This window comes from Hemicordylus capensis, chromosome 9 (genome assembly GCF_027244095.1).
Source record: "Hemicordylus capensis ecotype Gifberg chromosome 9, rHemCap1.1.pri, whole genome shotgun sequence".
Taxonomy (NCBI): Eukaryota; Metazoa; Chordata; class Lepidosauria; order Squamata; family Cordylidae; genus Hemicordylus; species Hemicordylus capensis.
In genome coordinates, this window is record NC_069665.1 from 4,617,729 (window position 1) to 4,633,015 (window position 15,287).

The 15,287-nt window shown below is 46.1% G+C and overlaps 1 protein-coding gene across 7 annotated transcripts in view; it reads right to left on the reverse strand.

The window, feature by feature from the left end:
- Positions 1-376: 376 nt before the first annotated feature.
- Positions 377-15,287, reverse strand: part of NLRC5 (NLR family CARD domain containing 5) — a 90,713-nt gene continuing 75,802 nt past the window's right edge. For 6 of the 7 annotated variants that reach the window (XM_053270407.1, XM_053270408.1, XM_053270411.1 and 3 more), the window contains 13 exons: positions 14,902-14,985; positions 14,170-14,253; positions 13,315-13,398; positions 12,602-12,685; positions 12,150-12,233; positions 10,673-10,756; positions 10,148-10,231; positions 8,599-8,682; positions 7,455-7,538; positions 6,277-6,360; positions 4,620-4,703; positions 4,374-4,457; positions 377-2,903 (listed from right to left, as the gene is read on the reverse strand). In XM_053270407.1, the coding sequence (XP_053126382.1) occupies positions 2,822-2,903; positions 4,374-4,457; positions 4,620-4,703; positions 6,277-6,360; positions 7,455-7,538; positions 8,599-8,682; positions 10,148-10,231; positions 10,673-10,756; positions 12,150-12,233; positions 12,602-12,685; positions 13,315-13,398; positions 14,170-14,253; positions 14,902-14,985 (1,090 nt within the window). In that variant the 3' untranslated portion in view covers positions 377-2,821. The remainder of the gene's footprint in view (positions 2,904-4,373; positions 4,458-4,619; positions 4,704-6,276; positions 6,361-7,454; positions 7,539-8,598; positions 8,683-10,147; positions 10,232-10,672; positions 10,757-12,149; positions 12,234-12,601; positions 12,686-13,314; positions 13,399-14,169; positions 14,254-14,901; positions 14,986-15,287) is intronic. The other variant, XM_053270412.1, reaches the window with a different exon arrangement.

The following is a 15,287-nucleotide window of genomic DNA, read 5'->3' on the forward strand; positions in this document are numbered from 1 at the left end:
CTGACTATAACTTAACATATATCATGGACTACATCGCTCTCTTTTGATTGGATGTTTAGTGTAACTTATGTTTTGTTAGCATTTTTACTTCATATGCTCTATTACTATTACCATTTCTGTATGATTCTATAATTTATAATATTGTCAAAGTTTAGAAATCTCATTTCTCAGCCAGTTTTTTTTCTTCAATTTATTGCCTCATTGGCTCTGTTGGGCTGTGATTTGGATTCTTAGTTTGAGATCCTTTTACGCTAATTGTGCAGAACTTGTAGTTCCACCACAGCCGGAGGGTCAGGTTTGCCCGCCCGTGATCTCGTTCATAATGAAGAGAAATCACGCAGAGAGAAGCTTTGGATGACTTCTAGAAACTGCGACATTGATTATTGCATTATTTTATTTAAAATATTTACACAGGGCTTTTCAACAAGAATTTATCAGTGCAGTTTACGTACAAAAGATGTGAGAAAGCAATGTTAGAAAAACCAAATCACAGACATACACACCCAAGGAAGACGCCAACAAAGCCCATTGCAAGGAATGCCATTCTGGGTTGAATAGGGATGGTTGCTTTTCCCCTGATAAACAGAAAAAAGTCTGCCCTACTAGCAGCATTATGTCTGTTTAAATGTTAAATATTCTTTTGCTTCTCTCCAGGATAGTGCACACACACACAACCGGCCCCATCTAAAATTGTTTGGGGGGGGGGGACACATTTTCTGTAAGACTACAGCACCCTCTAGTGCACTCTCTTGTCAATGAGCAGACAGAAGATCTAGAAAGGTTTTTCTTTCTCCTAAAATACCCTTCACACAGTTCTTCAAAGGGAAGGCAGGCTAGCATTTAGCGTGATCCTAATCCCCCTCTGCACACATACACACTGAGTAGACACAAGTTGCTTTTTTATATTATATGTACAAATGATGTGAGCAAAGGACATTGTAGAACTGGAGAAGGTGCAGAAGAGGGCAACCAAGATGATCAGGGGCCTGGAGCACCTTTCTTATGAGGCAAGGCTACAACACCTGGGGCTTTTTAGTTTAGAAAAAAGACGACTGCGGGGAGACATGATAGAGGTCTATAAAATCATGCATGGTGTGGAGAAAGTGGAGAGAGAGAAATTCTTCTCCCTCTCACATAACATAATGATGTGGTGACAGCCAACAACCTGGATGGCTTTAAGAGGGGTTTGGATAACTCCATGGAGGAGAGGTCTATCATTGGCTACTAGTTGGAGGGCTATGGGCCACCTCCAGCCTCAGAGGCAGGATGCCTCTGAATACCAGTTGCAGGGGAGCAACACCTGGAGAGAGGGCATGCCCTCACCTCTTGGACTTGTGGACTTCTCAGCGGCATCTGGTGGGCCACTGTGTGAAACAGGATGCTGGACTAGATGGGCCTCCTTGGGCCTGATCCAGCAGGGCTGTTCTTATGAGCTTTGGGGAAAGGATGTGTCCAAAAACACACAACGCTACTGTGGGCTCTTTTATGGATTTCCTGTTGCATTATCTACATTGGGAAGTCTTGTTCTCCTCACCCAAATTTCTTTCCGCATTTTGAAGTTCTGAATTACCTGGTCTGATTTCCTTAGCTGAACAGACATATTCAGGCCAGGACTGTCAAACTTGAATCCACAGATGTTGTGGGACTACAACTCCCATTATCCCCATTATTCTAGGGGATGATGAGAGTTGTAGTCCCAAAAGCTGGGGGACCTATTTTGGACAAGCTCCATTTCTTTTATTTCTGAATTTCACCCAGAGGACTGTGAGTGAACTCCGGAACAATGAAGGAACGGAGTGGGGGGAATCTTTTCACCCCTGCATTTCACATCCATGCTCACTGCGTCATTAGATTCTCTGTTTTTTCTACCTTGCTCTGTCCCAAAGACTCAGGATGGGTCACAACAGAAATAAATTTGGAAAAATAAAGTATGTGGACACCATCAAAAACTTGAGGTAGAACTGGGTGTATTCTTCTCAAGGGCAGGAAAAAAAGCACAGAATGTGAGGGATTCTTAGAATTTCTAAGGATCCCCGCTTGGATTTCTTTTTTCAACATCCTACAAGTTTCTAGCATGTGAAGTCTGATGGCAATGTGAGTGGGGGAAGGGAGACAGAAGGGCTTCCGTGCTCTGCAGAACTCCTTGCCTTCCCCCATGATAAGCAAAAGCAAAATAAATTACACAAAGTATAAGTTAACAAAATACTGATAGCCATACCAACATAGAGAGCTGTCTTCTATCAAGTCAGACCCATGGTCCATCTTCCTGGAGATGCTGCCAGGGAGTGAACCTGGAACCTTCTTGTGCAAAGCACAAGTTCTGTCACTGAGCTACAACCCCAGCCACATCACCAAAGGAGAATATCTTACAGCAGACAGTGCTAACATATAGTCACCTGTGAACCCTGCTTAGCAAAGGACACAATCCATGTTCGCTACCACAAGACTGCCTCTCTGTAATCCCATGCTTTATACAGGTTGCAGAACCCAAAGTGACCTTTGGGAAGAATTCTGACATATTTTCAGAATGCAGCCCGGACTAAACCACTTGCTATCCATCCCTGTTGGATGTTATAAAACTGGATGCTAGGTTTCTGCAAGTCCCAGCATCTTGTGTCTTCGGCTGGGAGGTTTTCATGCTCAGAAGTTGTCGGATTGTTTCTGGCCATGTTAACAGGAACATAATGATAACTTTGGGTTCCTTTTAAATGACACCAAAAGCATGTGTGTACCCTGAGACCATCTCACAGTTTTCTGGCTGCTTTTCCTGAATCAACAGCACATCTGTCACCAATGGGGACTTTATAAGGATATCCCCCTCTTAAAAGAAAGAGAAATGCATCCGGGGTTCTTGCTTCCTCAGATTTTCTTCAATGTCCTTAGGAATCCGATTGCGCCACAATCTAGAAAGCGACAAGATGCTGTGAATAACGCAAGGAGTGTTTTCTACAACCAACTTAACATTCTTTATGTACGCTACCACGGCGGTCAGAATAATATATGCGCAGAAATGGAAGAGTAATGAACTGCCCTCAAAAGAAGATTGGCTGATAAAAATTTTGGAATATGCGGAGATGGCAAAACTTACAGTACTGATAAGAGACCAAAATTTGGAATGTTTTAAAGAAGATTGGAAACCATTCTTATTGTACTTAAAGAACTACTTTCCTAATATTGATTTTACAACAGGGTTTGAAATTTAGTAATATTAGCAGGTTGAGTAGATCAAAATCAAGTTTGTAAGGTTTAGATATATGTTTTGAATTATTATAGCAAGGGTTAATTCTATAGTTGGTGATTCATGAGGAGGTGTGAACGGGAAGTCAATATTTGTTTAATGTGTTGTGAACATTAAGATATTGTTAAAATCAATAAAAATTTAAATAACAAAAAAAAATCTAGAAAGAGACAAGAAGCAAGTTAGACCTTCCTCAGGAGTTCTCAACCTCAAGACCCTCGACAATACTGGACTACAACTCCCATCATCCCCTACTGCAATGGTGGCAGGGGATGATGGGTGCTGTAATCCAACATCATGTAGGGACTCGAGGTTCTTTAGCGCCTGGCTGCAGGGATCTGGCAACCCTACTGAGCAGCCTTGGAGTGCCCCCCACTCTCCACCATGACCCCCCCCCAGAGAAGCCACAGGAACATCTACAGATTTGCTGTTGGATGCACTGGAGGGGAGGATGAAAGCCAAATGTCTGGAGATATAAAGGCATCTTGGTGGAACACACACAGCAATACTGAGCTGCAGCAGTTGCCCACTAGAAATCTCCAAGGGGCCAAGATGGCCAAGGGGCACGGAGAGATCCATCAGCAAGAAAAAGTGGAAGGTTCCAGCAATGAGAGTCCTCACTGCAGTGCAAATTATCTGGGCATTGAACTCCCTCAGCAGGAGCACAAGCAGTGTAAAGAAGTCAAATCTATTAGCCCAGCTTTGGCCAAAAAGCCCTGGCATGCCAGGGTGGGCAGCTGATATTTCGTTTGTGGGGGACTTGCCCAGGGGCATAGCTCTAATTGATCAAGGGGGGAACAGATGACCTTGGGCCCAGGAAGGAGGGGGGCCCGACTGGCTAGGAAACAACCCACTCTTTCTTTCCCCTCCCAGCTCCTCGTCTCATTGGCCAGCTGCAGCTCTTGACAGGCATGTGGGGAGTGTATCATATTATCATATGAAAGGAGTGAGAGAAACAGCATGCTGATGATGTGTTGCTTTTCACCATGCCCAATGAGTTCTTCTGCAGCCAAGGCATGGGCAAGTGGGGGGAGGAGGAGAACAGGGAGGCACAGGGGCGGGGGGAGGGAGGGATCCATCTTCACTTCTTGTTCCAGGGCCCCCTTCAACCTTGCTTACACACCCCTGGACTCACCGCACACACCGGATTCCTCGACACTGAGGAAGCACCTCGGCCAGGCTTCTGGCACCACACTCTGTGATCCGGTTGTTGTCCAAACTTTCAAAAAGCAGAAGAAAAACAAGGGATGGGACGTGCGGCAGGTAATATGTAGCTCAGTTCTGATCAAACAAGCCACAGCCAAACAGAACGGGACCATCTAAGCAGCCAGCTATTGTTTCTTTGGTGTAGGATTCTGAGCTTGGGATGACTTGTACTCACTCCATCACGCTTAGCCTCTTCATTCCCGGGAGAACTTTGGCCAGTTCCAGGGCGCTCTGGTCCCCAAGGCTGTTCCAGGACAGGCTAAAGAGAGCAAGAACAGTTAACCACCCAGGAACTCAAAGTAAACTAAACGAATGAACCACAAGCAAATATGAATGAGGTAGAGGAGGGGCAACTAAACATAAGAACAGCCCAACTGGATCAGGCCCAAGGAAGCCAATCTAGTCCAGCATCCTGTTTCACACAGTGGCCCACTAGATGCCTCTGGGGAGCCCTCCTGCTGTTGCTCCCCTGCAACTGGTATTGAGAGGCATCGTGCCTCTGAGGCTGGAGGTGGCCTATAGGCACCGGACTAGTAGCCATTGATAGAGCTGTCCTCCATGAATTTGTCTAAGCCCCTTTAAAGGCCATCCAAGCTGATGGCCATCACCACATCCCGTGGCAGAGAAGTCCATAGATTAATTATGCGCTGTATGGAAAAGTATTTCCTTTTGTCGGTCCTAAATTTCCTGGCCATCAGTTTCATGAGATGACCAAGCTTCCCTCTAAAGTGTGCACATGCCTGGGGGCAATGGGAGTTGTAGTCAACAACTTCTGGAAATTCCTGTTACAGCGAACACGGAATAGGAATGTGCAACTTAGCCATACCCCGAACAGTGACATGTTCTGTAGCCACACATCCAGGTCTCCCTGGTTACAGCATTCGCCTCTGCAGACAAATGCTGTAGCTGGGAAGAGCCGAGGGCACAGCTAAGGAGCAGCCTGTAAGGATGGAAAGGCAGATTACAACATGTTGGGCCATCCGTCAGGGATGCTGCAGCAAGTTGCTGCAGTGAGCAGCGAGATGGATTCAAAGACCTCCTCCAAGGCCCTTTCCATAAGAACATAAGAAGAGCCCTGCTGGATCAGGCCCAAGAAGGCCCATCTAGTCCAGCATCCTGTTTCGCACAGTGGCCCACCAGATGCCACTGGAAGCCACAGGCAGGAGTTGAGGGCATGCCCTCTCTCCTGCTGTTACTCCCCTGCAACTGGTACTCTGAGGCATCATGCCTCTGAGGCTGGAGGTGGCCTATAGCCTTCAGACTAGTAGTCCTTGATAGACCTCTCCTCCATGAAGTGATCCAAACTCCTCTTCAAGCCATCCAGGTTGTTGGTTGTCACCACATCTTGTGGCATAGAATTCCAAAATTTGATTATGTGTTGTGTGCAAAAATACTTCCGTTTGTTGGTCCTAGATTTCCTGGCAATCAATTTCATGGGATGCCCCCTGGCTCTAGTGTTATGGGAAAGGGAGAAGAATTTCTTTCTCTCCACTCTCTCCACACCATGCATGGTTTTATAGACCTGTATCTACAGCACTCTAAAATGCTATGACATAGAAACTAAAGCCAATCAATTGCCTAAACAAACAAGCGAAACAAACAAACAAAGCCAGCCGATTATTAAATAAATAAATAAAACCAGCTGATCATTAAACAAATAAATAAAACCAGTCAGTTTCCCATGGCAGCATCAATTCATTCATGTGGCTTCTGCATCTAGGTGTAACAAGAGCAACGCAAGGAAACAGCCATGCAAGAGTAACTCCAATGCCACAGCAGCAATATACAAATCAACTTTCAGCCATGACATCCAGGTGCTGTTTTGTACTCACACAATTTCTTCCAGGAAATGGCAGCGGCTAACACCAAGGGCAAGAGGTCTGGAAGCACGGTCATCGATTCTGCAGCACTTCAGTCTAAAAGGACACATATGGTAAGACCTCCACCAGTTTCGCACTAGTTTTACCACATAACAGGCTTTCCCATCCCCCAAACCCCAAGCATCTTCTCTCATCTCATCCAGACTACTGCAGTGTGCTCTTTGTGGGGCTGCCCTTGGAGATCCTTTGGAAATTACAACTGGTACAAACTGTAGCTGTGGGGATCTTCCTGACAGATGCCGAGGTGCCTGGATCTGTCAGAGATCACATCATCCCAGTACTGTGCCAGTGTTTTATCACTACTGTGCTTAACAGTGTTTTTTCTGAGCACAATTCAAGGTGCTGGTGATTACCTTAAAATCCTACACACCTTAGTGCCAAGATTCTTTAAGGACTGCCTGCTTCCACATTAATTTTGCCCAGCTCGTAAGATCTTTTAGAGAGGCTTTCTTGTACATCCCACCACCAGCCAAAACTCAGCTGATGATGGCACGTGGCCTTCTCTGTGGTAGCCTCAGCTCTTTGGAACTCCCTTCCTTGATTATCGGCTATTCCCTTCCCTGTCAAGTGTTAAGCACTTTTCTTTTCCAGCAGACAGGATCTCTGATGCTTTGTCAATAGCGTTTGCAGCTTAACAATTGTTCTTTAGCTCCCTATTTCTGGTTGTATACTGCACTTGCTATGACAATTTTGCTGGTGGTTTAGGGCAGGACATCGACAGAGGGACAGGAGGACCAAGGCTAGCTCCCAGGGCAGGATCAGGACTGGGGGAGTTCCACAGGCTGTGTGCAGAGCATCCACCAGGGGAGGACGTTGCTACAGCAGAGACGTGGTTCCAGCAGAGCCTTCCAACGGCCCTACTCTCCAGCTCCAGCTCCGCCCCCCAACCCCCATGGAGTCGACAGAGTTTAAAGGGTCAAGACTATGGCTCTGACAAGGCTGGGCATCCTCCACACAGGCAGACTGGCCCTCAGGTGGGTCCTCCGACCCCAGAGAAAGGCAAGAGTACCTCCTCTGGTTGTGGTGCGGGGTGGGGTGGAACTGATGCAGCTCAAGCTTCCTGCTCAGATTGCTCTCTTAGCAAAGCAGATCACTTAGTTTGGCTTCAGCAAAAGCAAATGCAGTCTTACTCAATTGTCCTGAGCTGTGGGGACTGGGGCAGCCACTCCGCCAGGGCTTCGATGCCTTCAGAGCCAACACTGTTTTCTGACAAACTGCATGGTCAAAAAGCACGATCAGACGGAAGAATTCCAGGTTCTTTTCAAGCACGTAGAACATTTGTTCTAATACTTTTGGAATTATATTCATACTTCTTTATACTGTAATGCATTGCTCTTGATCTGTATTGCAAGCAAAAGTCTTCAGCAAAAAAACAATAAATGTGCTTTTTTTAAAGGCTGGAACTACAGTGTTGTGATTTTAGCCATCCCGAGCAGTGGGTGGCCAGCAAAAGGGTGTTAGTTAATTTTAAAATTGCTTGTTTTATTTTGTAAAATTGTTTTAATCATTATATTTTGTTGTATGCTTGTTGTATTTAAAATTATGTACACCGTCTAGGGATACACATATCAGGTGTTATATAAATATGATAAACAAACAAACATCCCTTGATAAAGGCAGTCCTCAACTTAAGATGTTCCGAGTTAAGACGAACAACACTTAAGAGGGTAAACGGCCACCTTGTTTCGACTTTACAACTGTGTTTCTCTTTAGAACTCTCACCACGGGCGGGAAGGCTCCGCTACTGGTGTGCCAACTAGAGGAGGCAACAAACTCACACACTCATCAAGTGTGGCAGCCCTGATTGCAACTGCTGCAACATCTGCGGCTGTGGAGCAGGGCTACGCAACTTTGGCCCACCGGCTCTTTTGGGACTACAACGCCCATCACCCCCAGCAATAGCGGCTAATAGTCAGGGCTGATGGGAGTTGTAGTCCAACAGCTGCAGGAGCGACAAAGTTGTGTAGCCATGCTGTGGAGGGATTAGCTCCATGATTAGCTATTGGGAGGGGGAAGAGAAGCAGTTTGGAGCCAGGTTGCAGGTTCGGTTTCAGAGCAAGAGAGAGACAGACTTGGGGCTTCCAGCAGGAGCGGAGTATAGGGTATTCAAAGAAAGCATCTCAACTATATGTTCAGGATCTTCTATGAGCCTCTTCACAATGACAGCAGTTTTGTCCATTCTATCCCACATCTCTGGGTCAGGGCATTTTCAGAGAGAATGTATTTCTTCTCTTTGTTCATGCTGGGGTTTCCTTTCCCGTTAGGGACACTTACCTGATCTCCTCCATTTGGGGACATCGGCACAGGGCTGTGGCCAAGTGGGCAACTCCCTCAGAGTCAATGCCACAGGAGGACAGGCTGGGGAGAGAAGAGGAAATCCAAGGTGGGAGCTTATTGAGAAGAATAAAGACCTTAAGAGGCACACACACAACTTCACGTTACTCTTTAGGGGTTCTCAAACCTGGGTCTCCAGATGTTGTTGACTACAACTCCCATCACCTCCAACCACAAATGGTCATTGTGGCTGGGGATGATGGGAGTTGTAGTCAACAACATCTAGAGACCCAAGTTTGAGATCCCCTGGCTTAGTTGAGAGAAGCAAGAAGGACTAGGCGGAACACAACGGGCTCCTGGAGTCACCGGACCCTTCTGATCCAACGAGGGTCTCCACACTGCTTATGTGGAGAGCTAATCCAGCTCTGCAGGGAGAGCCGGCTTAGCTCACTCTCCCCGCACATGAGCAGATAGCCTGCCCTGGGCAGCCGGACTGGCCGTCCACATGATTACCAGCTCCGTCACAGAGCAGTAGGGGCAGCGGGTATCAGGGGCCGCCCAGCCCCTAGAAGTGCATCGCTCTTCAACAAAATTCTAAAAGCGGTTTACATAGAAAAATAAATAATACATAAATAAGGAAGCTGCCTTCTACCGAGTCAGACCACTGGTCCATCTCGTTCAGCATCACCTACACCGACTGGCAGTGGCTTCTCCAAGGTTTCAGGCAGGCATCTTTCCCAGCCCTACCTGGAGATGCTTCCAGGGACTGAACCTGGAACCTTGGGCATGTAGAGAAGATGCTCCGTGATGCCCAGAGAGCAAAGCCATCCAACTGGTTCTGCCCCTGCCTGAGCAGTTTTCGGGTAAGCAAGAGAAGCTGCTGAACAGGAGTCAAAATAAGACAGATTGCTGCCTCCAAGCCTTAGGCTAAGCTAAACATTAACACAGGAGAGCTTTCTTCATTTATTTTACTGAAAACCAGCCCTGGAGACCGATCAATAGCAAAAAATAGCAAAAAGGAACAGGGAAACCACTTTCCCTTTCCCTTCCTGCTGTTTGACCAATTAAAAAAACAACAACAAAACACCCTGCAACTTCTGCAGGGCCTCTGAGAAATGCAGAAAGGCCAAATTTGAAGGACTAAGAAAGGGAAAGGGTTAAGCAGCCACTCCTCAAACAGTCCCTACAGTCCCTTATAGCTGCTTTTCATTAAAACAAAAACAAAAACCAATTGTCAGATGTTCATGCATCTTCCATGTAACATTTTTTCCAGCTCTGTCAAAAGCATTAAAAAGGATTAAAAATGAGGAGAAGGCAGAAAGCACACTCAGCTGTGACCAGGAGCTGAATGCTGAGTTAAAATGAAAACAGGGGACAATGAAAATGCTGCCTATGACCATTAATCTATCACGGAGAATTCACACGTGCAAATGCCCACTTGATGTTGTTGACAAGTGGTGATCATGCCTATATGAACTAGCCCAAAGAACAGTAGGGTAAGCTGGAGAGACACAAGAAAGAGTTACAAGGATTAAGCTAGGATACGTACTGAAGGACCTTCAACTGGTGCATGCAAGGAAGAACTTGAGCTAGTTTTTCCAAAGTCTCATTTCCAATACTGTTTGCAGATAACCTGAAAGAAAGCAGGTTGAGAAATGCCACTTAATAAGCGTTCAGCATTTAAGAAGAGCCTTAACATAAGAACTGCCCTGCTGGATCAGGCCCAAACCCATCTGATCCAACATCCTGTTTCACACAGTGGCACGCCGGATGCCTCTGGGAAGTCCACAGGCAAGAGGTGAGGGCATGTCCTCTCTCTTGCTGTTGCTTCCCTGAAACTGGGATTCAGAGGCATCCTGCCTCTGAGCCTGGAGATGGCCCATAAGTCATCAAGCTCAGTAGCCAATGATAAACCTGTCATCTATGAAGGACATACCTAGTTGGCTAACATTTCATTGAGCTTCAGTGAACAAAGCTGGGTTACAGTAGACACAGTTATCTATTTAACTTTTTTCTTCCATATGGAAGGAAAATGACCTCAAACAATAGCACACTGTAAGCAGAGGTGGGTTACCTGAGCTCTTCCAGATGCTTGCAGTCAGCTAGAGCTTCCACAAAACACTGCCCTCCAGCAGAGCTGATGTTGTTACCCGAGAGGCTAAAATAATGGCAGGATTATAGACAAGAATAAAAAGATGCAGGAACACAAAACATGACAATCATGTTTGTGACAATCCAGGAAACAGGTCTTTTCAACCCTACTTTTATTCTGACTTGAAAAAGAGACAGCTTTCTCACAGCTGGCCAGCAGATGGAGCCAAGAAATTATGCACTATGTTTAAACATCATGTAGACACCTCATAACATTTCCCATCAGAATTTGTGTTGAATTCGGTATAAGTTGCAATTTGACAGACCTGCTGGGGGAGATATGATAGTCATTTTCAAATACTGGAGGAGCTGTCAAGCAGAAGATGGAACAGACACTCTCTGTTGCTCCTGAGGGCAGGACAAGAACTGATGGGTTGAAATCAGGGAAGCAGATCTAGGCTAGGTATTAGGAGGGATTTTCTGTGCATTTTTGGATGTCGAAGGATTGACCGGTTTCGATACTGGGGTGGCCATTGACCTCGACATTGACAATTGGGGTTTTAGCACCAAATTAGAGCATCCTTCAACTTCAAAAGTCTAATTTTCTGAGTCTGTTTAGAAAACTCCTGACAAATCTTACAGTTTTCAATATAGTGTTCTTCTCCTAAACAGAGAAGACACATGGAATGTCGATCTGAAGAGGGGAAAGCAGTGTTACATTTCCCACACCTCTTAAACATATTTTTCTTTCTTACATGAAAACTACCCGACACACAAAGAACCAACAATATTCTCGAAGAGAGAGAGAGATAGTTCTCTCTCACTTATCTGAATGGCTGAGGTGGCGTACCCCAACCAAGAAGAAGAACCTTCCTAGGCGTCTGCACTGGTTGCCAATCGGAAAGGAACTGAGGAGAGCAGCACTCCAACTGCCTATAGCAATGACAGCAGGCGCACCATGGGTGCAGTCAAGAGTGCAACGTGACACTTTTAGAATCATCCCGATTGGTCTCCTGAACAGGTGCGTATCCCAGGGGTGTGAATACACTGGAATCAAGTCAAGGATCGAGATGATCTTCAAGGTCTCTTAAAACTCTCAAATTCCTTGAAACTGGACAGGAAATTGTTCCATCAGGAAACAGGACATCACAGGCCTAGGAGCAGAACTCTGCCTTCCTCTAATATCTCCTTCCACAGTGGGGAAACTAATCTGAAACAGCTGGATTGTTCGCCAGGATAATCCTCTCCTCCGCCAGCTTTTTCCATAACCTACCCAGGAGTTCTCAAACTTGGGTCTCCAGATGTCATTGGACTACAATGGTGATAGTGGCTAGAAACTATGGGAGTAGTAGTCCAACAATATCAAGACCCAAGTTTGAGAACCTCCTTCCATAACTCAAACCTACCATTTGCAGAACCCCTAATCCCTGGCAGAACTTCGACAGATACAAGAGACTCACTTGATTTGCTTCATGTTCTGTAGCCCCGGAACAGCTGCAGCTATTTCCTTCACGCCAGCATCATCTATCTTGTTGTGGCTTAAACTTTAAAAGAAAACCCACAGCTCATAAGGTCAGAGAACATCCCCGTACTTAACTGTTTCCATATTTAGGAGAATTTGAGGAACGAAATCTTGGCTTCCCAAAGCATGGGACTCTGCGGAAGTCGACACCAGGACCATAGTTACTCCCTCCCCACTTATTCCATCCCGAGAGCAGGAAGTGAATTTTTGGTATAGGCATATGCTCTGGGAAAGCTGTTGAACCCAACACAGTCCTAAAAGGATCTGGTCTTGGACTCTTGTCTCTTAGTTTTGTAGTTTAGCCAAACTGTAGCATCTGATCCCAGAAATATCTCATTCGTACATGTCAATAGAAGAGATATTCAAAGTGAATGAAAATATGGAACCTACTCAATTTCCTCCATGTGAATGGCGTCCTTCAAAGCTTTTGTAAGATGGCAACAAGCTTCACTGCCAAGACTGTTGTTGTTCAAACTGGAAGGTAGCCAGACAAATAACAGCTGTGAATCAATATTCTATGGAACACTAATGCCCCAATGTGAGAATGCTCCTCAGGAGGCCAATTCAGTGACCACATAAAAACACCCTGCTGGATCAGGCCCATTTCCTCTCTAGTCCAGCATTCTGTTTCCCACAGCAACCCACCATATGCCTCTGAGAAATCGACAGGTAAGAGGTGAGGACAAGGACTCTCCACACCCCATGGTGTAGACAGATCCAATATTCTAATAGTCAGTCAGAGGGTCCTTTCACCCACATTATGGGTGAAAAACCCAGAATCCACCTAGCCAGATCTGGACCCAGAAGAAGTTTTTGCAGATGAGAGAGAGCAGCCGTCTCCCGCAGGTGCCCTGGCAATAACCACAATTCCACAGTGACCTCAGTCCTGGAGAAACAATCAGATCCAGTCCCGCCAGGCAAGCCTGAGACATTGGGGGGATCTAATGCCCCACAACTGACCTTTAGAGCCCTACACAGAATCTTTGCATGTGATGCCCCCTTGACTTTTTGTACACTGCGGGTAGAAACAGGCATGTCTTAACACTGGCATAACGAAGATCCTAAGCCATGAAGGTTGCACCTCACTTAATAGGCGTACTTACAGGAGTCGTCCCAGAAGAGGCATTGTGGGGAGTCTTGAGGTCAGCAGCAGAACACCTGCATTGTCAAGGTCCAGAGAGCTGAGGCTAAGGAAAACACGAGAGCTGAAACAATGGGCAAGGGAAATTGCGCTGGTCTTGTAAGTAGCAAGCATGAATTGTCCCCTTGGTTAAGCAAACACCACCCTGGTTTCATTTGCAGGGGAGACTACGAGGACATCCACACAGTCAAAAACTGTGTTCTACCCGGCTTTCTGAGCTGTGTGTGCTCCCAATATTCGGTAGTGTGGAAGCAAGGTAAGTGAAAAACCCAGGTAGAAGTGACTGTGTGGAAGCAAGGGAGGAGGAAAAGCTACCCAGGTTTCCCTCTTACCTTGCTTCCACACAATCAAAAATTGGGAGCACACCCAGCTCCCAAACCCAAGTAGAACACAGTTTTTGATTGTGAATGACCTCTACATGTGAGCACTGCAAGCTATTTCCCTTAGGGAATGGGGCTGCTCTGGGAAGAGCACCTGCCTGCTTGCATGCAAAAGGTTCCAAGTTCCCTCCCTGGCATCTCCAAGATAGGGCTGAGAGAGATTCCTGCCTGCCACCTTGAAGAAGCCGCTGCCAGTCTGGGTAGACAATAATGAGCGAGATGAACCAAGGGTCTGACTCTGTATATGGTTAGGCAGCCTTGGCACTCCAGCTGTCGTTGAACTGCAACTCCCATCATCCTCTGCCACAGGCAAGAGGTGATGGGAATTGTAGTTCAACAACAGCTGGGCGACAAAAATGGATTGTAGTGCAAGGGCGAGAGGCTTCTCATCCATTCAAGCATCCCAGGACCTAGCAGCAAGGAAAAGGGCAACTTACTTTATGCTCTTCAGGTGAAGTTTTCCTTCGAGAGCACTCACTAGAGTATCCACCCCATCTGTGCCGAGCTCGCTTTTGGAAAAACTGCAGAGAAAAGACAGTCACTAGTGATCAAATTTGCACGTAATGGTAGGGAAGGGAGAGGGAAGCCCAGCCTAGTGCCCAGCAACAAAAAGCAACCATTTATTTGTCAAACCAGCAATGATCACATTAGCAAATAAGTTTTGTGGAATGTGTTGCTGGTTCGACAAATAAATGCTTGCTAACAGAGCTCCTCATCTCCCAGGGATTAGTCATGCATGCCCTTCTCCTTTTCCAGAAGAAATGTAATTTATTGCATTTTTATTTTATCACCTCTTCATAGGGACATAGGAAGCTGCCTTATACCAAGTCAGATCATTGGTCCATCTAGCGCAGCACACTGACTGGTTGAAGTGTGAGATGAATGTGCATATCACAGATAGTGCAATCACTCAATCATATTCCTTCAGAATCTCTTGGAAATTATTATTGTGTCTCCAGACTGAAAGACTCAATTGTCAGATAAAGGATGAGCACTCCAGAGGATAGGGAAAACTTGAGTAGATGTCATCTCCCGCAAGGTTAAATAAGAGAGCATTAGTTTGCTCCCATAAGTCTCCGCCCTAAATACCTTTCTTTGACCCTGGATTGAAAAGGGGTGGTGTCAGCCACTGGACAATCCTGCAGTCTCACACTGGAGATTAGACTTACTCAATGTTCTCGATGAGATGGCACTGACGCAATCCTTTAGCCAAGGTCTTTGTCCCAGTAGGAAGGATTCTGCAACTCAACAACCTGGAAATTCAAATCGTTTTGCAAGGTGAGAACAGCCAAACACCTTCAGACCACCAGTTCATAAAACCACAGGCAGCCTCATAAGAGGCTGGAATTTAACACTAGGGATGTGCGAACCGGTTTGGCGGTTCGGATCTGAACCGAACCAGTCATCAGGTTCGGGCCGCAGGTTTGAATTCGAACCGGGGGTGGTTCGATTCGGACCAGTTCGGATCGGTTCGGACACCCAAAAATTGGTAGGATGGTAGCTGGCACCCAGGGGTACCTGTCACCCAAACCCCAAAGCAAAGTTCTGTTGTTTC